Here is a 25292-nt window from a genome sequence, read left to right on the forward strand (position 1 = left end):
ACTTCCATTGCTGATTGGTTTGATGAGAAACAAGCATTGGAGCCCTCCGCTTACAGATAACTTCCACCTGCAGAATTTTTTAAGAAAACAGAGGGAAAAACAAAAGAGATAGTTCCAATAATTTGGCACCCCCCTTCCCCTTTTTCCTTCTGTTTTTGTTTTGACAGTTCAAAGGTGAATTTACTATCTCCTTGGGCATAAAAGGGATGATCGCTAGGAATACCTGCTAACGACAATAAGGAACATTTCGAATGTCCCTCTTGATGTTTTGACAGCAAATAGAAAAAGAATGCCAGAAAGGTAATAATGTGAGAGAATTTGTAACCTCTGCTGCAAGACAATGTTGCTTGGTACAAGTCCAACTATACATGTACAATATTCTGGCATCAAGCCAAGGTACCGCAATCTCCAACTCTACTGTAAAAGTAAGTTAAGAGCATACCGTTAACATGAAGAAAATCACTGTAAGTTACACACAACATAGAAGTTGATCTAACTAAGCCGCGTACGTTTCCTTTCACTACCCTCAGCAGTAATTCCCTGCATATGACAATTAAATAATGATCAAGTATAAAAATTAAAAGTCGACTTCAGGCAAAAGTACAAAAATATCAAAGTAACATATTGCTCACTGTTGTATATGCAAATGCATAATAAAGACCTCAAAAATACTGATGGAAATGACAGTCTAACAAAGACATACCATTCTAAAGAATGATGCAAGTAAAAATTAAATGTTGAATGAGAAATTATACCCTTTCGTCTTGTCTAAAATCTTCAGGGGAAACCATGCTAGTTTCTGACCGGCACTTAGCATGCACTATAGGACCTAACTGAGACCTATCCATGCCAGCTGTCGAGCCACTAGGTGCATTTAAGTAGACTGCCCCCTTATACATCCACTCCTCAGTCTCATCACTGTAAAAATCGTCAAAAGGCTCTCCACATAATGCACATGCATTCTGATCCTCATCAGCAGGAACAGCCATTTCTTCATCATCCTTCTTTTCTACAACGGTCTCTGTAGGCAAAAACCCAGGAACTGCTTCAGTTCCTAATGCCTCTGCACCACTGAGCCACATACTCGTACTGACAAACCATTTACGCGAAGGCTTCTGCTTACGGTTCTTAGACATACGATTCTTGGTTACATGCCAATCCATATGACTACTGTGCTCCTCTTTGGATTTGAACCGGAGGCCACAGGTTGTGCACTGTCTTGGGAGATCAGCATATAGGGCACTAATTGCAGACTCATGACGCACCTTAAGAAGGTCCGCATTAAACTCAACTCCCACAGAATCCTACATATCAAATAACTTTGTTGAGAGACAATCTAAAAATTGCATTTGAAGGGGAAAAAAAATATATATCAACTATTGAACATTGAAAGCATACAGAGAAACATCAATGCAGTAGGTACCTGTACAGGGGTTGGTTTGGTCAATGAGATCAAACCCTGAGCCATGAGAGAACCAATCAACCCAGTAAATGCACTGCCTGTCTGTTGATTAGAAACAACTGGAACTACGTTTTGTGTGAGAGGTATCATTTGTGATGAAGTGGGAGGGGGACCTGGAGGTAGTGGTGGCAAGGCTCCCCCCTGTAAACGTACAGAGCTGTTAGCGATATTTTGAATAGGTAGCATCCGCTGTACACCAGGTACACGATTTGGCAGAACTGTACTAATAGTGGCACCATGCCCTTGTGGAATGTATCCATGACTCAAAGGTGGTGCCACTAAATTTGGTTGCACCACAGTTGCTAAAGATTGATGTGCCTCCTGAGGTGGAAATTGTGGTTGTGAATGTGTGACTTGCACCTGATTTCGATGATTCAGAGGAATTAGTCCTGCACGCTGATTAGGCAATTGTGGCAGCTTTGTATAACTCAGCTGCTTATTGCCAAAATTATCCAACTGCTGCTCAGGCACATATAAAGAACCATTTGAATCAAGATTATTGACATTATTGCTAGCATTTATTGACTCGAATTGGCTCCTCATCTGTTTCTGCTGTGGAAAACTAGGCTGCAGAGGCTGTTGGCGAGAGTTCTGCACATTTAGAGCAGGCCTTACCCCAACCGATGCTGGTACAACAGCTGGTCGGGCCTCAACACTAACAGAATCAATATCGGAAGAACCAATTCTAATAGTTGAGGGTCTGTAAAGTTGTGGGTCAGCATCAGGAAGCTTATCAATAAGAGGAGACATTTTGCTACCATCTGATGAAGATATACCACTTGCTAATAAGGGCATACGGAAACTCCTTCCTCTTCCTTTGTTGAGATGGGGAGGCATATTCCAGGCCTCCTGAGGATAGCGAGAATCCAGAATCCGATTTCCCTCAGCTCTGAATCCAGATATGTTCCCCGATGATACACGGCCAAACTACAGTAAAAATATAAGAATTTCAAAAGTTAAGGTTGGAAGTTCATTTTTTTCTTAGTATTACCAATTCCTACAACAAATCAATAGTTTCCAAGTCAAAATAAAAATTGAATGTACTTATCAAAAAGAAAAAATTTGAATGCGAAAGCAAAAACATCAAATGATGTTGCACAGCAGTTAAAAGAGGATGTAATATGGTTTTCTTCCACGAATTTATCACTGGCTAAAGGTTGGGAAAAATCAGTGGTCTCAGGTTTGTGAAGAAAGAAGAGAGTACAGTTTTGAGTTCTGAATTTGGATAAAGAAAAAAGGCAAATTTTCAAATTCGTGAAACACCAATAATTAAATGTTGTCTGCAGAGAAATAGAGGCTGTTAACTCTTTTGACACTTGATGTTTGATGGAGAAACATGTATTAACTCTTTTGACACTTGATGTTTGATGGAGAAACATGTATGGCTTATCAAAAGTAGAATTTTTCAGTATAGGAGGAATAGTTAACAGTTTCCAGCCGTGATTCGAAGTAGAAATGCCCAAAAACATGGAAATTATAGAAGGAAAGAAAGAAACAGATTTGACAGGGACCACAATTTTATGACCTATTGGACCAGGAAACCTTAACTAGTAAAATCCTCTCAAGCGGACACACATAATAACTGATAACCAGAAACATATACAAAATATCCCAAAATTACCAAGCTGAATTTTCAATTTTGTCTTTTTTGACAAAGTACCATCAACTCCTAAAGTTTTAACAGAAACCAGAATAAGACAAACAAACAGCACAAAAATGTAAAGGCCTTAGGCATGCAAATCACCCTTTTAACATTCGTAACTTCAAAGAGTGCTCCCACCAATCCGCAGCATAAAAAAAAATGTTCATATTGGGATTCAAAATACTAAAAGGAAAACATAGGTGATTCCTTCTCAAATAGGAGACCCAAAATAAATGGATATATCCATCACTAATGGCTGAAAAGGACTAAATTAAGATAAAAGGCTCCTTATACCCTATAAAGGAAAACTCTAGCTGTGACAGTGAATTAAGAAAAAACACACCAATCTACACAACTAAGGAATACTTCGCAAGCAAGAATATCATTTGAATTCCAAATCATCTAACAAAGCTGCATAAAAAACAAGAATGGCAAATGAAACAAGTTGAGGAAGCATACAATTGGTAAGGGGGCTGCGTCTTCAGCAATTATAGAAGAATCATCCACTGCAGGGAGCTGAGCCTGACTAGACCAACTGATCCTGTTATCAGGCTCCAAAGAGGAAGCATTCTGTACTCCAAAGGCAGGCCTTGCCCTAAAGCTTCCAAGAGGTGGAACATATGATGACAAGAAATCAGTATTCCTATCACGGTCTACTAAAGTGGGACTCATATCTTCCCAATCAAACTCTTCCTCTTCAGTATTCTGCCATGATGCTGGAGCAACCTTTTTTTCCATACCATTTATGTCCAGGCGTTGACCCTGCAGAGGCTTATCATGAAAAGATCTCTTCCCTGTGTCATTTCCATATGCATCAATTAATGCCCTTGGTCTTTGGTGCTCATGTCCATTACTAAGGCTGTATGCTGTAGTAGTTTCAAAGCAGTTTTTACTATTATCTGAAAAGTGTTTTTTCTTCCAGCCACCCATTTTCTCATCTCTACCAGTTGTTTTACCAAGTCCATACTCAAAAACAGGATGAGATGGAGAGCCCCTATCAACAAACCTTCTAGGAGAATGGTCTGCTGCAAATTCGTCAACCCCCAACGGTAAAGACCTATCAGGCCCAGTTCTTGAAGGGGAAGAGGATCTTACAAGTCTGGCATTTGAAAGTGGATGTACCTTATTAGCCCCAAAGGCAAAAGGTGCATGACCTGCATTTCCTGTTGAGCTCAATCTTTGGGCTCCACCTTGGGAGGAAACAACCTCTGCATGAGCAGAATCAAACTCATCATATCCAACGGCAGATTTTTGACCATACATTTTTAAATCTGACGTTCCTTTAACTTCCTGAATATTCTGCAAGAGTGAAAAAAAAAAAAAACCATATTTTAACAAAAGGTGTCCACTTCATATACGCACAAATCAATAATAGAAAGCAACACATATATCAACTTTGAAAACCTCCAGGTATCATGTTAACTATTGCAAACCCTCCAGAAATTAACTATTGCATACTACAGTTTCAGAAGAAAATATTTCCAGATAATTCTCAATTGTTGGTAACAACCCCTCCAGAAAATCTGGATATCTGAATTGCAGAACTTTATAAAAATAGAAGATATCAATGTTAGTATGTTCCAATAAGGCTACTTCTGGTGACATATATAAGTTGACACTAGTCCAGCAACAAGGCCTTTAGAATATGCAGCATTGCATTTAATCACAGATATCTCATTGCAAGCATTTAAAAAGAGGCAAGTAAACAGAATTTCACCTACAACACTAATAAAGGAAGCAGTCTAACCCTTGTTTCTTCAGGGGAAAAAAAAACAGAGAGAATTCAACAAAAAGCTTACACTATCCACAGTTGAATGTTCCAAGTGACGCAGATACTTTGGATTAACATGTATGCCATGGGTTGGTCGAGGAGATTCAGAAGCCCTTAAGGGAGTCAAACCAGATGATTGACGGTTTACTGAAGGAGAAAATTGCAGTTGTGCCTCAATCTTACGAAGAACAGAAGGTGGAAACACTGCTGACCAGGTGCCAAAGAGGTGGCGCATGGCATTATACTGATTAGGTTGAACTTGCATGTATGCCTCACAGAAAACCTTGGAAAAGATGAAACCAAAAGTTCATCAGATTCAAATGATTTGCAAACTAATGTCTTATGAAGCATATGCAAAGTATAAAGCAAAACTCACCTCGGGTAGACTGGATGCGAAGAAACTAACATATTCGCGACCAATATTCTTGACGATACTGTCTAGAAGATATAAAGAAGGAAGCTTTTGCTCAACTGGGACCTGCAGAAGACAAGTATTAGCCATTAAGGATAATATAAGGATATCATACGACAACAACAATTCCCCCTACTTTCCCAAAAGTAGGTCCACCCAAAAAATTTACCAATAAAGATAGAAATTGGACACACACACTGGAGGGGTATATATGATAGGCACTTCAGACACACAAACTATATGATTCGTGCACATTCAAACACTACGAAGAAAATACAAACCTCCAAGTTAAGGATTGACTTGGAACAATATAGGGTTTGCTTCAAAATTAAACAATAATATTACAGGGTTCAACTCCCCTCTCCTTCCACACACACACAACAACAACAACAACAAAAGTAATATCAAATCAAGGCAAGGTGATTTTTAATTATTGTTGCACAGAAATTAAGCATGAGATGCCATGTAAGTTCTACCCCTTGACACTACAAATCCAAAAATTTATATTCCTAGGGAACTGGCCACCAATTACATGGGAGCTCAACTGCAGTCAAACGCACAGCCAACCGTATACAGATTAATTAGTATCAATAATCACACAGATATCAATTTCTAAGGCTTATTTTGATAGGACAGAAGCAATGAAACGAGCTATAAATCCTGATACTCAACAAGTACTACAAGCAGCATTCTGGCTTCTTTTGTGGGTGGAATCACAGATTTGTTCCAGTTCAACTACAGTCAAATATTCCATTAGATACCGAAACTACAACCTCTCCACTTCTCTCATCCGCAATCTTCCATGGAAATTCTTCGACTGGTGACCAAGTGCTCGTACTAACCAGCGCCACTCCTTAAAATTCTAACACAATATTAGTGCCATGAACTCGAAAGTAATGCTTCCAATTCTAGAACTACATGCCGGGAATTCCCACTAGTTTACCTTTTTTAATATTAAGACTATCGAAAGAAAATTAAATTGAATCCATCAACAAATCAGATGACACACGAAAAGGGGAAGGGGAAAATTTGAAGTCCTAAACATTTTAATCTCACTTCAATGGATGTTTTAGTCTCTTAGACCCCGAACAAATCATCGAAATTCAAAGTTTCTCCATAAGCTCTTTTCCAACCTTTCTCGGCAACCAAACAGTACAAAAGACAAAAATAGGGGAAACCATAAAAGTTGCAAAATTTTAATCTCCACACATCCAAGAACTCGAGAATTACACAAAAATAGGTCGAGTACAAGAGAAATACAGAAACCATAAATCCCATATCCATACAATTCAGCGAAGCCCTTTCCCACCCTCCCTAAGATTCCACAGGCACCGAAACCCACCTCGATAATCCGAGAGCAAATCGCGTCGGCGATGCCCTTGCCGTGCTCCCTCTGCTCGCCAGCGATTATGGTGAGATCTGTGATGATTGGCTTTGAGTTGAATGTTAGCTCCGACAACAGCAGCTCGTAAATCTGCACGATTTCTTCAGCACTCGGCGGCGAAACGGCGTCTTCTCCGGCTGAAACCCTAATCTTGCCGCGCTGCTTCAGCAGAGCGTTGAACCGGTCGAGAATCGTAAGCGGCGGCTTCTGGGCCCCGAGCTCGGCGGGCATGGCCCTCGTCGTGGCGGTGGTGAGGTTTCTTGGGTTTTCTCTGTTAACCGAGAGCTTTTCCGAGACCATGGAACCCATCAGAGAATGCAGGGACAGTGAATTAGGGTTAGGGTTTTATCCCACCAAGCGCGGGTGATAATTGAATTAGGGTTAGTTCCCACCATAGACGAACTTGAGCAGACAAATTAGAGCGAGCGAGAGAGAGAGAGGGGGGGGGAGAGGAGGAGAGGGTTAGGGTGTGGCTTGCGATTGGTTCTTTCCTCTTTAGGATTTTATACAACAAAAACGACCGTTATCTTTTTTATCTGTTCACGATCATGACGCGATCAACGGTCAGGATTAGAAGCCAGAGCTGGACCTGGGTCCACGGATTCTCCCAGGGGGAAAAGAGATCAAAAGTAGACCAATCGTACTATCCTTATAGGTCCAGGGTTTGGCCCATAATGTTCTCGATCACGCGGAAGGAAAACCTCCTCCGTGGGGTGGGATTTAAAAAGTGGACCAATCAGCGGTCCTTATCAACAGATCAGCTGACTCCGGATCTGCTTCTGACACGTGGTTTTACCGACTCTAACGGGAAGTACCAATCCTAAAACATTTGGAACTCCGTGGCGTCCAAGGAGTTGTATCTTTGTCTTAAACTTGCAAACTAGGGCTCCTTTTCCAGGTTAATTATAAGAAGAGAAATCCTAAAATCTAATAAAAATTTCACATTTTGTGTATAAAAGTTCACGTGACAAAATGCATATTATATTTTTGGTGGAGGAAAAAAAAAGATGATATGACATCTTACCACATAGACTTTTATTGGCAAAATATAAATTTTTTATTAGATTATAGCATATCTCTTATAAAAAATGTCTTTGTTCGAATCGTTTCTATGGGCTTCTCTTTTGATCATCGAATAATGTTTATTGTTTGAAAAAGTTTTTCAAGTTAACTGCATGCTTTTTTTAGGCCATTTGATGTTATATGTGACATTGACTTCATTGTTTGTTTATAAGAAAGGATCTAGGCAATTTTCTGTTTAGATTGCGAGTAATTTGGATAACAAATATGAGCATCTTCAACAATTGAATGCGGAGAGGCTGAAAAAGATAGTAGTGACTAGTGAGTGACATTGGTGGATAAGACCGGCAGAGAATAACAAATCCGACTTGAAAAAAAAAAAAAAAAAACACTCATATCTAAAATTTTTTTTTTAAAAAAAAACTCATATATAAAATTTAAGTTAGTTTTGAGTGTGATGAATCTAACATGATAATAGGTTAATATTACGTTTTATTTTAAGAGGTGTTTTTTTTTAAGGAAAAAATTTATTCATATGAAATGGATATTTGTAAAAATAAGGAAAAATTACAGTTTACCCCATAAAGTTGACAGCGTTTTTTAATTTGAACATCAAAGTTTCAATTTTTGCAATTTACCCCCACAAAGTTCCAATTTTTTTCAATTAAACCAATATCATCAAAAAATTTCTATATTGCCCTTAATTTTTTTTATTTTTAATGAAAACAAAAACAAATTTGAGGGTACAAAAATGACCAAATGACCGTAGCCACCCCAAATTTTAAAAAATAAAAATTAGGGGTAATATGGGAAGTTTTAGATAAAATTGGTCAAATTGCAAAAATTTGGAACTTGGAGGGGTGGATTGTAAAAATTAAAACTTTGGCGTTCAAATTGAAAAACGCTGTCAACTTTGAGGGGGTAAACTGTAATTTTTCCTAAAAATAATAGACAAACCAAACTATGAAATAGTATTCCATTTCTTATCTATTTCTGTCCACCAAACGGCCCCTTAATCCTTTTGTTTTGTTTTGTTTTGTTTTGTTTTTTTTAATTTTCTCCAAACCCTGACGTTTTAATGCATCCATCGTGTTGTCCCATAGAAGCAGCACATACTCACGTTTTGGAGGGAATGCTGTTCCGTTTTCCCCGCCAAAAAATACACCTATAAAAAATATTCCCTCCATAAAATGCTCTCTCTTTTATCCTCAAACCGAAACACCATTCCATCCCCGAGAAGCGCCGTCGTTTAGTCGCCGCCGGTGGCATTAGCCGTAAGTATCCCGCCTTTGTTTTTATCATCCTTATTAGCCATCGCTCTACACTCTTTAAGATCCCAGTTTTTTTTCTTTTTTCTTTTTTTCTCTCTTTGTAATTTTATCTTCTCAAAATCCCAAAATCATTTATTTTGGATTATTTTACCCTGACTCAAGGAAATCAAATCAAGTGATTCAATAATTATCGGGCTCTTCTTAGCGCTGGATTTACACGTTGTTAGAGATAATCAATCATCTGATCAACCACAATCACATTATTCAAAGCTCCCAACAGAGACGTGTGCAAAGACTACAAAACATAGATGATTTCCAGATTCTAATCTTTGAGATAATATTTACATTGTAGATATCTTGCTTTCAATCTCTAACTCTTGGAATACATACGTGTCTTATCTTTGATATTTGAACTGTAAAACAGTAGATGAGATATACTTTCAAGTTGTACAGATACTCTATATAATAAACATTCTCTCGTGTGTTTAAGTATTCAAACTAAAAGCACTCACCTTTTAAGGCTGAACCACTCAAATTTTAAATTTTTCCTTCCTCAAATTTTTCTGAAGAAGTATTGGGGATATAGGGGAACCGTCTGCATATGGAGGCAAATTCTCTTATTCAAAAACCCAAAAAGCAGAAACTGAATGAAGAACAAGTCATTGATGGGAACAGAAAATGCTTGAGTAACTTACCTGAGGATTTCTTCGACACATTCTTTCCTTTGTTTCCATAAAAGATGCTGTTAGGACAAGTGTAGTTTCTAAAAGGTGGGAATTACTTTGGACTTCTAATCCCATTCTATGTTTTTGGAAAACCTTGCCTGCTAAGAGAACTTCTCATGAAATTTGTGGAAAGAGTGCTGTGTCTTCAGGACTCTGATATAGAAGTTCTGAGTATTTCATTCTCTAATCATAAGGGAAGCTGAAGTGCTGATTTACAGTGATTCTGATTGGTGAATTCTTGAATGAATATTGATTATATAACTCATTCTTAGTAGAAAGGGCAGAAATTGATGTTAGTAGCCCTGGTGAGAGAGCAAGACAAGTTGCTTCCCGAATGTTTAAGGTTCTTGTATTACCCAATTTTTTACTATATAAGATTATGATTTATAAGTAATTTTAGAGAGTTACAAATTGAGTAATGATTTTGAAATAATAAAAAAATATGGCTAGTCGTATTATAATTGAAATGAGAAAATAGAAAGGAATGATACCAAACAGGCCAAATGTCCCTTCTTTTTGTCTCACGCTCACCATTTCTAGAGTTAAATACTCGATTAGTTAAGAGAAATTATATTTAGTAAATTCTCGTTGAACTACCATACAATTGTAATAATGTGGCAATGAATATTAGCATTGATTTTTATTTGTACAAGCTCTTATTAATCCAAAGGTTAAGTTTAACTATCACATCATCATTATTGTATGACTTAAGTAGTTAAATTTATCTATTCTTATTAGCTTAAGCTTTTAGATGATTAAATTTACATCTTTTTTTTTTTTTTTTCAAAGTGGGGGAAAGAGGAAAAGAGAAATTACAAGATCACAAACGAAAACGACAGAGAAATCCTAGTAACAATCGGGAATGGGTCAAACAAATGACCTAGCCCATCAAACGAACTTCCACGGCCAAAAGAGACGGTAATAAATGGCAATATTCTGTAAACGGGACAAAACTCCAAAGGGTAGACGACACGACCAACAGTAGTCGGAAAAGGAAAACAACGTCGACCATCAGTAGTCAGAAAGAAGAGGAAAATCTTTGTCAAAAATAAAAAGAAAAAAAAATGTCAGATCAAGGATCTAGCCAAGAAATGAAACACAATGAACATAAAATTACAACGAAAATAGAACAACTTAATTACAAGCAGAATAAAAACTTAAAGACCAAAAATAAGCAAAACTAGCAGGGGAGATGGCTGAGACGCGGGGGCCTGGGATTGCCGAAGGGATGAGCGAGAGGCAAGAGGAGCGCGAAGGGCGGCGGGGCTACCGTGGGAAGACAAATCGAGCTTCAAAGAAACCAGATCGTAGACCCATGATAGATTCGAACGAAAAAATCGTTGACGTGGCTCGGAGGAGGCGGTGGATCGTCGAAGGAGGGGCTGGGGTTGTGATTTCTGGCAGAGAAAAGATAAATCGCACAAGGCAATGGATAAAACCGAAGAAAGGAAATCACCGATAAGAACTCTAAGAAGCAACATAGAGAGAGAGAGAGAGAGAGAAGAAGAAGAGGGATAGAAGAGGGGAGGAGGGGTGGGAAGAATCGGAACAGCCGTTCTTCCCACCCCCATAGGCCTTAGTCTTTCTTTTCTCTCAAGAGGCGCTGGAGAGAAAAGAAAGAAATCAAATGACCTAGCCCATCAAACGAACTTCCACGGCCAAAAGAGACGGTAATAAATGGCAATATTCTGTAAACGGGACAAAACTCCAAAGGGTAGACGACACGACCAACAGTAGTCGGAAAAGGAAAACAACGTCGACCATTAGTAGTCAGAAAGAAAAGGAAAATCTTTGTCAAAAATAGAAAGAAAAAAAAAAATGCCAGATCAAGGATCTAGCCAAGAAATGAAACACAATAAACATAAAATTACAACGAAAATAGAACAACTTAATTACAAGCAGAATAAAAACTCCAAGACCAAAAATCAGCAAAACCAGCGGGGGAGATGGCTGAGATGCGGGGGCTTGGGATGGCCGAAGGGATGAGCGAGAGGCAAGAGGGGCGCGAAGGGCGGCAGGGCTACCGTGGGAAGACAAATCGAGCTTCAAAGAAACCAGATCATAGACCCATGATAGATTCGAACGAAAAAGTCGTTGACGTGGCTCGGAGGAGGCGGTGGATCGTCGAAGGAGGGGCTGGGGTTGATTTTTGGCAGAGAAAAGATAAATCGCACAAGGCAATGGATAAAACCGAAGAAAGGAAATCACCGGTAAGAACTCTAAGAAGCAACATAGAGAGAGAGAGAGAGAGGAAGAGGGATAGAAGAGGGGAGGAGGGGTGGGAAGAACGGCTATTCCGGTGGGAGTCTTCCCACCCCCATAGGCCTTAGTCTTTCTTTGCTCTCAAGAGGCGCTGGAGAGAAAAGAAAGAAACCATAGGAGCCGAGACTTGAATTAGTGTTTTTGTTTCTATTAGTTTAAGCTTTTAGAATAAATAGTAATTTAACACGGTATTAGAGTAAGGTCATGGATTCGAGTCACAGGATTTCAAATGTTATAAGAGGTTTTGGCTTTTTTCACTAGACACCAATTGGTTTTCAAATGAGATGGTCAACGGCATAATCCAACAAATGATACTATCTTAAATTACCATTTATCCCAAAAGGAAATAAATTTAAGGAGAAACTTCAGTTTAGCCCCCTGAACTTTTATGCGATTTGACAACCCCCAAACTTTCAAATTTCTTACTTTGAATTTTTGAACTTTCAATTACTTTCAATGTGGACCTCTATGTCAGATTTTAAATGTTACATGACGTTTATACCCTTGACTTTGTATAAAATTCCAACTTTACCCTTAATTTCAAAACTTTTTTTATTTAAAAAAAATGAAAATCAAAGATATTTTAGTCTTTTTTTGGTATTTTTAACGGTTAAAATTAATGGAGGGGTCCACATTGAGAGCAATTGAAAGTTCAGATGTCCAAATTAAGAGATTTGAAAGTTTGGAGGTTTGTCAAATCGAAAATTTCAGGAAGCTAAAGTGAAGTTTCTCCTAAATTTAATCACTTAATCATTACTTTAACAAATATTAATATTATTATTCTCATAAAAAAAAAAACAATAAAAAAAAATTAAAAAAAAAAAAAACTAACTATCTAAACTTGGTACCGATGAGTTGCACGTGTGCTCCAAATAGCTGCCTTCCATCTGAGCCGTTAAACTCCCTCATTAATTCCTTTCCTCATTAATATTATAAAGTACACCAGCGTGAGCACTGTTCACCCACGCTGGTGTACTCTATATCACCACTCTATCCCAATATCAGAAAATCTTAATGCTTTCCACGCGTTTTACCCACAGTTTTCTTCAGCTCTGAAGTCGTCGGCTACTACTTAGCACCACCACTGCTCGAAGTCATCGTCTGCTTCCCCTGCCCAAGAACCAGAGACCCCCTCTCCTTCCATCACACAAATTAAAACAGACTTTCAAAGCACGTTCCATCCAACAGATCTTTTTCCCTTTGGTTCCTGCCAGTGGCTTCAGCGGTAATCATCCAACCTTTGTTTTTATGATCCTTAAGTAATAGCAAAAATTAGCCCATTTTTGTAGATGCTCATGTGTTTAGCTGAATGTTTGTAAATTTTGTATCTCAGTGTTAATTTTTTTCTACAAAGTTTCCATTACAGGACTATACCCTTTTATATATGCTACTGTATCTGACAAAGTATTGGATGTATCAGGGGAAAGCAGAAACTTAGTTATGGAGACAACTTGTGTAATTCCAAAACCCCGACTGAATGAAGAAGAGGACATTGATGGGAACAGCAAGAGCTTAGGTAAGTTACCTGAGGAGGTTCTTCGACACATCCTTTCCTTTCTTCCAATAGAAGACGCTGCTAGGACAAGCGTACTTTCTAAAAGGTGGGAATACCTATGGGCTTCTATTCCCAATCTAGATTTTCTCCTGTTACGATCCGCAAAGCGTGATATAACGCTTTTTATGAATTTTGTGGATAGGGTGCTTAGTCTTCGTAAATCCTCTGTTATCAAACGATTCACTCTCTGTTGTTATGTGATACTTGATGCATCTCGTGTTAGTACGTGGATCTCTGCCACAGTAAGACATAAGGTTCAAGAGTTGCGTATTGAGCTTCACGATTGCAAAGGAGTATTTTCACTGCCTTATTGCTTGTTTACTTGTGAGACACTCATAAGCTTACACCTTGATATGCCCTGTATACTCAAGCTCCCGACAACGATTTGTTTCTCCAATCTCAAGATCTTGACTATTGAAAATGTTACATTTTCGGATGAATACTTGACCCAGCAGTTTTTCTCTGGTCTGCCAGTCCTTGAGAATTTGAAATTATGCCGTTGCGGCTGGGGGCATCTCAAGGTTATGCGTATATCCTCTCCCAAGCTTCATTTTCTGAGCATAGTTGAAAGTCATGTCCAAACTTCCAGTTTTAAGGATGGTTGTCGGGTTATAATTGTTGGAGGTAGCCTCAAAGAATTTCATTACAATGGTTGTCTGTTCAACGACTATTGCTTACATGAGTCATTCTCACTGGAAAAGGCAGAGATTGATACTTTCATCCTTGATAAATCAAAAAAGAATGGTTATCGCATGTATAAGCTTCTTTCCAGCCTCTCCAACGTAAAATTCCTAAAACTTTCCAACGGGGTGCTTGAGGTTTGCGTGCTTCTCTCTTTGTAAATTCAAATTATAGTGTATCATATCTGCATAATGGTGGACAATTTAAGCCCTCCTCCTTTGCATTGCTTGCATAAATGTGGTATTATTTAGTGGTAAAATTGGAAAGTGTAGCAAACCAAAGGGTAAAGCTAATGTCATATAAAGGATAGTGACCATTCCATGTTTTCATGTTATTTAAGTTGTGACAGATGTTACAACGAGCATTCTTGTGGATGGGCAAATGTCATGACACAGAAAGAGTTTTTACTCATGAAGAATCAATTATAATGCAGAACTCAAGTCTCGAATAATTTCATCAACAATTGACAAATAATTTAATCATATTCAATACTTTTTAACTTTTGCTTTCCAAACAGTCTGTGGGTTTATCCAGTCGTTTGATCCTTGGTGTAATGCTTGGCACTTAGTAAATGGCTTGGAGAAGGCTCCCATTCAAGGGAGAGGATGGTCATTATGGTAGAGGTTCACACACGAGTGAAAGATTAACTAGAGTATCCACGTTTGTTGGAATCTTACATTGAGTGGTACCAATAAAAGTGAGTAATAGATATAATCACATAACATTATTAGATCTTAGTCAATTAGTTTAAACTTTTAGGTTATGGTGTTCTCCCAAAACATGTGTTTCATGATCTTACTTGAGATATTTTCCAAGGTGTTTCACTCCCTTGTAACAAGTGTCTCTCCTATAAAAGATCCTGTTATTCTATGCCAATTTCAATGTCCATGAACAACTATGTTATATATTTTGTCTTCTGTTCAATTTCAAAGAAAGTTGTAGTTTGGTGATTTAACCATTTGATTGTCAAGTTAAATACTTCAGTGATGAGAATTATCTTGTTTTGTAATTTTTTTATGATGCTCACAAAATCAATTGGTAAAAACTAAAATATAATAAAGATATCAAAGGAGAACGTATGCTATTGAAAAATTAAAAATGCTATTCATAATTAGTATCTGTAGAGTATTTGAAACATCATTGGATAAGTGCTACTCTGGTTTCAATTTGTTGTTTATGTTCATACTCTTAGGCTATGTGTTATTGATATTAAACACAACATTCTTCCGCCCATCAAAAAAGAAACTGAAAATTTCTCTTCTTTTGCTTGTTAAGACTGGAACCTAAGTCTTGCCCTCATCCCATTCAATCTCTTACTACTAAATCCATATGACTTTCAATCTACATTAGTTAGTAATTGGAAATTACTGATTAGGTTTTTGTTTAATTCAAAGTTATTCTTCTTGTTGCTCATCTCATAATTCTTAATCACGCTCCACCATGATCCCAGTATGCTTTTTTTTTTTTTCTTAACGGGTTTGTCATTTTTATTTGCTTTTTTATTGAAGTATTTTAATAATGATTCATTTATTTATCCTGTGCATAGGTTTTGATATATGCAACAAAACTCCTACCTCGTATGCCTATGTTTAATAACCTGGTCAGTTTGTTGTTCGATGGACTGTCAGTAGATCTTGACAGTGAGGCACTCCTGAATATATTGCAAAGATCTCCTTGTCTTGAGAAACTGGAATTTTTGGCGGTAATCTCACCTATCTACATTGTCTACTATCTTGTATATGTTCCATCTTATTGCTGATTTTCAATGATGGATAAAACATTTATTTTGAAATGATCATTTAGGGTATCGCACTGTCCTCAAATTGTGAGGAAGATGATTGGGTATTGGACCCAGTGCCTTCATGTTTCTTGTCACATCTAAAGTACATTAAAGTTGATACGCATGATGGAAATAAGGAGGAGTTTTCTGCAATAAAGATTTTGCTCAAAAATTCACTTGTCTTGGAAGAAATGGTTATGACTTGCACGGAGTATACATGGAGCTTTGACGAGTTTGAGCATTTTTTTTCGAACGTAGAGAAGAACCTAGAGAAGCACAGCAACCTCCGCAAACAGTTGGAAGAGCTCCCTAGAGGGTCACAAAATTGTAAAGTTCATTTTGAAATCAACTTTTCTTAATTAAGCTCTTTACGATATAAAAAAAGCAAATAAATTTCTGTATTTTGGAAGATGTAAAAGTACGGCTAGCTGGCCTTTTACCTAAACTCAGAACTTGCTGTTATGGGATGTTCTTGTTTACGAATTTGTTTTGTGCTAATTATTATGTGATAAGGCCTTCCTAAAGCTTGTGTATTTTGCTGAATGTTGGTATATCAGACTCACTTCGGTTCTACAAAAGTTTTCTGAAGAAGTATTGGGGATATAGGGGAACCGTCTGAATATGGAGGCAAATTCTCTTATTCATAAACCCAAAAGGCAGAAACTGAATGAAGAACAAGGCATTGATGTGGATCGTACAATCCTCAAGGTTGTACGTGTTTCTGTTCCCAAGCTCCATTTTCTGAGCATAAAGGAATTTGTATGGAAAATTACAGTTTACTCCCTCAAAGTTGACAACGTTTTTCAGTTCGAACATCAAAGTTTCAATTTTTGCAATTCACTTCCCAAAGTTTTCATTTTTTGCAATTTGACCAATTTTATTCAAAACTTTTTATATTGTCCTTAATTTTTATTTTTTTTATTTTTTATAAAAAAAATTTAAAAAAATTCAGGTGGTCATTTTTGCACCCCAAATTTGTTTTCGTTTTCATAAAAAATAAAAAAATAAAAAAAATAAATCATGGGCAATATGAGAATTTTGGAATGATATTGGTGGAATTGAAAAAAATTGGAACTTTGTGGGTGTGGATTGCAAAAATTGAAACTTTGATATTCAAATTGAAAAAATGTTGTCAACTTTAGAGGGGTAAACTGTAATTTTCCCGAATTTGTAAGACAAAATTCGAGTTATGGGAATGGTTGTCAGGTTATGATTTTTGGAGTTGGTCTCAAAGAATTTTATTACGCGGGTCTTCTGTTCACCAACTATTGCTTGTATGAGTCATTCTCACTGGAAAAGGCAGAGATTGATACTTGCTCTATTTTTCTACCGAATGCAAATTTTTATCGCATGAATCAGCTTCTCATGGAGTTTGGAATTCTTGGTTGGTATGCCAGTAGATCTTGGTTATGTAGCACTATTGAGGATATTGCATTTGCATACATCTTGTCTCAAGACTCTGCAATTTGTTACGGTAACTTCGTCTAGGCTTCAATGTTTACCACCTTATTGTTGATTTATTATCATGGCTAAAACGTTTAATTTGCAATGATCATTTAGGGAATCCATTTGTACTCTGATCGTGAGATATTGGACCCAATACCTTAATGTTTTTTGTCCCATCTCAAGAGGATTAAAGTCGGGAGCTTTATGTTGTAAAGATTTTTCTCAAGAGTGCAATTATCTTGGATGAATTAGTTATAAGTTGGTCAGAGAAATTTGCAGGGGATTTAGAGAAGCAAGAGAACCACTGCAAACAGTTGATAGAGCTCCTTAAGAGCATCTCCAAGAAGGTTTTCATTTTACTACTCAAAATACGACTTTTTTCATTTTAGTTACTAGTTTTTTACTACACACTTCAACAAGAACATCTATTTTAACTATGTACTATAATTAAATATTATTTTTCAGTATTATTTTATTAGTTTTTTTATCATTTCCTTGTCTTCCCTATAAAAAGAGATAAAGAGAGAATGAGGGAGAAAATATTAAAAAAATAGAAAGAAAGAGAAAATATAATAAAATATTACTTACAAGTTGCTATAGTAACTTGTAAATATGAAAGTTCACTGTAGCAGTAGTAGGAAAACCTTATATTTTACAGTATCTGTTAGAGCAAAGAAAGTAAACAAAATAACTAAATTTAATTAAAAAGTTAGTTTAGAAACACTGCTAAAAATGCTCTAAAGGGTCGCAAAATTGTAATATTTAGAAACACTGCTGAAAATGCTCTAAAGGGTCGCAAAATTATAATATTTAGAAACACTGCTAAAAATGCTTTAAAGGGTCGCAAAATTGTAATATCATTTTGGAACAAGCTATTCTTGAGCTCTTGAGCTCTAACTCTAGAAAAAAAGCCATTAGTTCCTGTTTTTTTTTGGATTATAATTAGTTTTGAATCCTCCAAGCTTATAAGCTTATGATAAATTTTGTTTACATTGTTTGCTTTTTTATATTTCTTTTGTTTTTCTCTTCGATTTGGCCTTAATTCAGTGTCATTTGTCATGCTGTCTTTGGAAAATCAACTAACAATCTTCAATAGTTGGGTGCATTTGGATTGTTTGGTTAATTCTACATATTTGTTGTTGATGCATGTGTTCTAGTTCCTTTAAAAATGGCAAGGCCTACTTGTGATTCTGAAAATTATTTGATTTTGGGCCGCGAGCTTGGCTGGCATGGCCCTCGTCGTGGTGGTGGTGAGGTTTCTTGGGTTTTCTCTGTTAACCGAGAGCTTTTCCGAGACCATGGAGCCCATCAGAGAATGCAGGGACAGTGAATTAGGGTTAGGGTTTTATCCCACCAAGCGCGGGTGATAATTGAATTAGGGTTAGTTCCCACCATAGACAAACTTGAACAGACAAATTAGAGAGAGAGAGAGAGAGAGAGAGAGAGAGAGAAGGGGAGGAGAGGGTTAGGGTGTGGTTTGCGATTGGTTCTTTCCTCTTTAGGATTTTATACAACAAAAATGACCGTTATCTTTTTTATCTGTTCACGAGCATGACGCTATCAACGGTCAGGATTAGAAGCTAGAGCTGGACCTGGGTCCACGGAATCTCACAGGGGGGAAAAGAGATCAAAAGTAGACCAATCGTACTATCCTTATAGGTCCAGGGTTTGGCCCATAATGTTCTCGATCACGCGGAAGGAAAAACTCCTCTATGGGGTGGGATTTAAAAAGTGGACCAATGAGCGGTCCTTATCAACGGATCAGCTGACTCTGGATCTGCTTCTGACACGTGGTTTTACTGACTCTAACGCTGAGGAGTCCTGCAAATTTGGTAGCTAGCATAAGACAAATATTAAAAAAATAATAGTAAATTATGGGAAAATTATAGTTTACTCTCCCAAAGTTGACAGCGTTTTTCAATTCGAATGTTAAAGTTTCAATTTTTACAATTTACCTCCACAAAGTTTTAATTTTTTTCAATTCGACCAATATTATCCCAAAATTCCCATATTGCCCCTATTTTTATTTTTTTATTAAAAAAAATAAAAATAAAAAATAGGGGGTGCAAAAATGGCCAAGATGGCCAAAGGGGTGGCCATATGTTTTTTTAAAATTTTTTATAAAAAATTAGGGGCAATATGGAAAGTTTTGGATACAATTGGTTAAATTGCAAAAATTTAGAACTTTGGGGGGGGTAGATTGCAAAAATTGAAACTTTAAGGTTCGAATTGAAAATCGCTGCCAATTTTAGGGGGGTAAAAAGTAATTTTCTCATTATTATTATTTTTTTTTAGTTAAATTTTTATGAGTTAATATTTAATTTCTAATGCCTCAAAACTTATTTTTAGATTTAAAACTAAAACTCATGGGTGAAAGGTTAACCATTTAGGGATGGTATCACCTAAAAGGGATTTTATCATCCTAAATTTGGTACTAATACTTCAAATTTAGTGCTAATACCTCAATTTGAATTTCCCTTTAATATATTTCTTCTTCAATTTAAAAAACAAATTAAAAAAAAAAAAGTCAGATGTCTGATGCTGGCAGCCGAAAATCTCTATTCAACGGGGAATACCAATCCTAAAACATTTAGGAACTCCATGGCGTCCAAGGAGTTGTATCTTTGTCTTAAACTTGCAAACTATGGGTCCTTTTTCAGGTTAATTAGAGCACTCCTTGTGACCCCATCAAAATTAAATTTTAGTTATTTTGGTAAGGTAATTTAATCAAAATGGCTTAAATATTCACTTTTTAGCTTCACTATTTTATTGTTTGAAAAAGTTTCTCATTAACTAACTGCATGCTTTTTTTAGGCCATTTAATGTTATATGTGATGCTGACTTCACTGTTTGTTTATAAAAAAGGATCTCGGCAATTTTTTTGTTTAGATTGTGAGTAATTTGGATAACAAATATAAGCATCTTCAACAATTGAATGCGGAGAGGCTGAAAAAGATAGTAGCGACTAGTGAGGGGCATTGGTGGGTAAGATTGATGGAGAATGACAGATCAAACTTGAAAAAAAACTCATATCTAAAATTCAAGTTAGTTTTGAGTGTGATGAATCTACGGTAGATAATAGGATAATATTACGTTTTCTTTTAAGAAAAAAAAAATTATTCATATGAAATGGATATTTGTAAAAATAATAGACAAACCAAACTATGAAATAGTATTCCATTTCTGATCTATTTCTGTCCACCAAACGGCCCCTTAATCCCTTTTTTTTTTTTTTTTTTTAATTTTCTCCAAACCCTGACGTTTTAAACTTTTAATGCATCCATCGTGTTGTCCCATAGAAGCAGCCAATACGCAGGTTTTGGAGGGAATGATGTTCCTTGTTCCCCGCCAAAAAAAATACACCTATAAAAAATATTCCCTCCATAAAATGCCCTCTCTTTTTTCCTCAAACCGAAACGCCATTCCATCCACGAGAGCGCCGTCGTTTAGTTCCCGCAGGTGGGATTAACGGTAAGTATCCCGCCTTTGTTTTTATCATCCTTAAGCCATTGCTCTACGCTCTTTAAGATCCCAGTCTTAAAGAATGTTATAACAAAATTTTTTTACTTTTTAATACTACTTTTTTTTTTTTTTTTACATCAATTATTATTTTATTTTTTAAAACTATGAAGTATCGTAGGAGTTATTATTGTTTGCCAAACACCCTCTATGAAACGAGCTTAGAGAAGCAAATGAATGTTTTTAAACTGTTGATGGAGTTGCGAGGGTCACAAAATTGTAAAATTGTTTTGGAATGGTACGAATGGTAAAAAAAAAAAATGTAAAATCATTTTATAATGGACTTTTCTTGAGCACTCTCTCTATAAAAAAGCCATTAAATTCCTTTTTTTTTTTTTTTTTTTTTTTTTAAAGATGTAAAAGTAAGTCTTGTTGGCCTTCAATCTTAGCTAGGTAACTTCTTGTTATGAGATGTTTGTCTGTGATTTTGGTTTGTGCTAATTTTTTTTTCTAATTAGTTTTAAATTCCTTAAACTATAAGCTAAATCTGAATTTTATGTGATCAGTGTTTGGTTTTTGTCTTAATTCAGTGTTATTTTGGTTTCTGGTTTTAATTTTTTAAATTAAAATAAATAAATAAAAAGACTTTCAAACCATATATAACATGCGCTATAAAAGGCCTTACTAAATTAGGATAGACTCGTGCGGCCACACGAACCCCAAAGCAGCAGCTCCCCTTACACGTCCCTTTTTTTTTTTCTTACATCAGTTTGCTGGATGAGTTCCACGCGTCACCCATGCATTTTCCGCGTCTGCTCCGCTTCATCTGCCCGAGAACAGAGAGACCCCCTTCCATTACCTCAAAGGGTAAAAACACCAATCCATCTATGAGAAACGCCGTTTAGTTCTCGCCAGTGGCATGAGCGGTAACCCTCCAACCTTTGTCTTTATGATGCTTAAAAGTGAAAGCGAAAATTTTGCATTTGCTCATTGTTTGTAGATGAAAATAAATCCCTTTGTAATGCTCATTTTGTTTTGCTGAATGCTTGTAACTTTGTATCTCAGATGTTAATGCTTTTTTATGAAGTTTCCATTACCGGAATATTGCCTTCTATAGATGTTGCTGTTTCTGACATAGTATTGGATGTAACAGGGTAACCATCTGAGTTATGGAGACTACTTGTGTTATTCAAAAACCCCAAAAGAAAAAGCAGAAACTGAATGAAGAAGAGGACATTGATGGGAACAGCAAAAGCTTAGGAAACTTACCTGAGGAGATTCTTCGACACATCCTTTCCTTTCTTCCAACAAAAGATGCTGTTGGGACAAGCCTAGTTTCTAAAAGGTGGGAATACCTTTGGGCTTCTATTCCCAATCTAGATTTTGACATGTACTCGCCTGCTAAGAAAAAGCGTAAGAGAACGCTTTTTATGAATTTTGTGGACAGGGTGCTCTGTGTTCGTGACTCCTCTGTTATAAATCGATTCACTCTCTGTTGTGACGTGCTACATGATGCATCTCGTGTTAATACGTGGATCTCTGCGGCAGTAAGGCATAATGTTCAAATGTTGGATATTAAGCTTGACAAGTTCAAAGGAGAATTTTCACTGCCTTATGTTTTGTTTACTTGTAAGACACTAAAAAGCTTGCACCTTTGTATGCCCTGTATGCTCAAGCTTCCCACTGCAATTTGTTTCTCCAATCTAAAGATCTTGACTATCAAAAATGTTACATTTTCGGATGAGTGCTTGACCGAGAAGCTTTTCTCTGATTTGCCAGCCCTTGAGGAGTTGCAATTACACGGTTGCAGCTGGGGGGATCTCAAGGTTGTGCGTATTTCTGTTCCCAATCTTCATTTTCTGAGCGTAAAAGACTTTGAGAGACCAGATTCGAGAAATGGGAAAGGTTGTCAGGTTAGGATTGTTGGAGCTCGACTCGAAGAATTTCATTATGGTGGTCTTATGTTTAACGAATATCGCTTATTTGTGTCATTCAAACTGAAAAAGGCAAAGATTGGTACTCGAGCTAAAAACACTTCAGAACAAAGTGCCCATCGCATGCATAAGCTTCTTACACGGCTCTCCCCCGTACAATTCCTAATACTTTCCTCTGATGTGGTTAAGGTATATAATATATATGCCTGCTTCTAACTTTTACCCCAATTATTGAGTCCTACCTTAGTTTTATAACGTGTTTATCATTTTTATTTGCTTTGTTCTTGGAAGTATTTTAATTTTGATGCATTCTTTATCCTTTGCTTAGGTTTTGATAAATGCAGAAGAACTCCTAACTAATATGCCTACGTTCAATAACGTGAAGGATTTGGAGTTGAATGGAACGCCACTAGATCTTGACTGTGAAGCACTGCTGGAGATATTGCAATGTTTTCCTCGTCTTGAAAATTTGAAAATTTTGCGGGTAATTAAGCTCGCATGATCTACAATGTCTTTTATCTTGTATCTATTCTTTGTTATAAGTGTTGATTTGCAATGATAGATAAAACATTTATTTTGAAATGGTCATTTAGGAGATCAATCTGTCGTCAAGTTGTGAAGAAGATGAAAGGATATTGTGTCCAATGCCTCCATGTTTTTTGTCGCATCTCAAGTGGATTAAAGTCAATTGTTATAATGGAGATGAGAAGAAGCTTTCTGTCATAAAAATTTTTCTCAAGAAGGCAATTGCCTTGGAAGAAGTAGTTATATCTTTAGAGAATCTTGGATGGAACTTAGAGAAGCAATTGAAGGCTTGTAAACAACTTATGGAGCTTTCTAGAGCGTCACAAAATTGTAAAATTGTTTTGGAATGGCATGATTATTCCACTGAAAAAGAATGTAGGATTGTTTTGTAATGGGTTTTTCTTGAGCTCTTGGTCTAGAGAGAAGCTATGAAATTCCTGGTTTTTGGGCCATCTACCTTATCGTGGTAGCTTGTTATGCAATGTTCGTTTGTACAAATTTTGGTTTGTGCTAATCCTGTAATAGCTAGTTTTTAATCGCTCAATGAATATTGTTATTTTGAGATAAGTAGTTGCTTTTTATGTTTATTTATTGTTCTCTCATTGTCTTAATCCAATTAAGCTACTTAAATTTTTTGACACAAATTTCCTTCATATTCGAAGAAAGTTTCCTTCAATCCACTCCTGACAAAGTATTTTCTAATATGTTTGGGTCCTTAAAAATTAATGTTTGTTTGAGTTTCTAAGTTAGTAAAATAGTAATAAATTACTGTTAAGAATGTTAAAGAAATATGTGCATTTTACATGATAGATAATAATTATTTTCAAATAATCATTTTTGTAACTCTAATATTTTTGAAACGGTTGTATTTTATAATAATTATATTTTTCAACGGTTATATTTTTCGAATATCATATTTGCCAACGTTAACTATGAAAACCATATTCTCATAGTAATGTCAATCATATTTATGAAATATTTTTTTATTAAAAATTGTGAAATAATATTCTCATAATGATCTCTTAAAAAAGTGGAAAAAGTTTTGGAAAAAAAAAAGAATAGATGAAATAAATAATAAAAAAATAAAATAATTTTCTTGAAAAGTGTTGCTATATGTAGATTTTTTTTTGACGAATTTAATCAAATATTCATTTTGTATTTTTTTGGCTAATCCTATGGAAAGTTTTTAACAAATATGATTAACCAATAAAAAGTATCATTTCACTCCTCCCTCATTTGCCAATAATTTGTCGTTCAATGGATCGTCAGTAGATCTTGACGGTGAAGCACTGCAAAGGATATTACAAATATCTCCTTGTCTGAATGTCTGGTAACCTCTCTTGATCTTGATGCACAATGTCTACTATCTTAAAGAAAGAAGTGTTGATTTACAATGATGAATAAAACATTTATTTTGAAATCGTCATTTAGGGGATTAGTCTGTCGTCAGATTCTGAAGCTGATAAGAAATTGCATCCAGTGCCATCATGTTTTTCGTCTCATCATCTCAAGTGGATTAAAGTCTATTGTTATGATGGAGTAGAGAATATGCTTTCTGCCATAAAAGTCTATTGTTATCGTATCCAGTGCCTCCATGTTTTTCGTCTCATCTCAAGTGGATTAAAGTCTATTCCGAAGAAGTCACCTCAAACCGGCCGGCCAAGCTACTCTCAAGGGCCTTGTGGACCACCCCAAAGTGTCAGATTTTTTTTTTTAAAAAAAAAAAATACTCTTTCGGCCCTCGGGGTTTCGGCCCTCGGGGTTGGTCCGCCAAATGATATATATATATATATATTAGTTTGGGTGGCTTCAAGGCCATCCCAGCTAAAATGGAGTGGTCTATCTACCCCCTATAGCTAAGATGAGAGTGGCTAGTTGCTTCTTTTTTCTATTCTTTTTTTGTGTAGTGGGACATGTGTCCTATTTATGGCTGTAAGATTTATAAGAAGAAATTCTAACCATA

General features: G+C 36.4%; 3 protein-coding genes across 4 annotated transcripts; 2 read left to right on the forward strand and 1 right to left on the reverse strand.

The window, feature by feature from the left end:
• Positions 1–281: 281 nt before the first annotated feature.
• On the reverse strand, positions 282–7132 carry LOC132168656 (polyadenylation and cleavage factor homolog 4). Its single transcript, XM_059579656.1, has 7 exons — positions 6630–7132; positions 5252–5353; positions 4904–5158; positions 3564–4403; positions 1424–2389; positions 756–1304; positions 282–540 (listed from the first exon to the last, which is right to left on the reverse strand). Exons 1-7 carry the CDS (start codon positions 6978–6980, stop codon positions 493–495), a joined length of 3111 nt encoding a protein of 1036 aa, XP_059435639.1. The 5' UTR covers positions 6981–7132; the 3' UTR covers positions 282–492.
• Positions 7133–12979: 5847 nt separating this feature from the next.
• Positions 12980–16753, forward strand: LOC132171274 (F-box/LRR-repeat protein At3g26922-like). The gene is made up of 5 exons (XM_059582557.1): positions 12980–13174; positions 13370–14322; positions 15732–15887; positions 15989–16292; positions 16523–16753. Exons 2-5 carry the CDS (start codon positions 13390–13392, stop codon positions 16582–16584), a joined length of 1455 nt encoding a protein of 484 aa, XP_059438540.1. The 5' UTR covers positions 12980–13174; positions 13370–13389; the 3' UTR covers positions 16585–16753.
• Positions 16754–21696: 4943 nt separating this feature from the next.
• On the forward strand, positions 21697–23859 carry LOC132172441 (F-box/LRR-repeat protein At4g14103-like). 2 transcript variants are annotated; one of them, XM_059583949.1, is made up of 5 exons: positions 21697–21796; positions 22024–22215; positions 22318–22993; positions 23133–23288; positions 23398–23859. In XM_059583949.1, the coding sequence occupies exons 2-5, from the start codon at positions 22040–22042 to the stop codon at positions 23719–23721; spliced, it is 1332 nt and encodes a 443-aa protein (XP_059439932.1). In that variant the 5' UTR covers positions 21697–21796; positions 22024–22039; the 3' UTR covers positions 23722–23859. The 2 variants fall into 2 exon arrangements, with proteins under 2 accessions (XP_059439932.1, XP_059439931.1); XM_059583948.1 differs by having other exon boundaries at positions 22024–22993.
• The last annotated feature ends 1433 nt before the right edge of the window (positions 23860–25292 follow it).

This window comes from Corylus avellana, chromosome ca2 (genome assembly GCF_901000735.1).
Source record: "Corylus avellana chromosome ca2, CavTom2PMs-1.0".
NCBI classification, from domain to species: domain Eukaryota; kingdom Viridiplantae; phylum Streptophyta; class Magnoliopsida; order Fagales; family Betulaceae; genus Corylus; species Corylus avellana.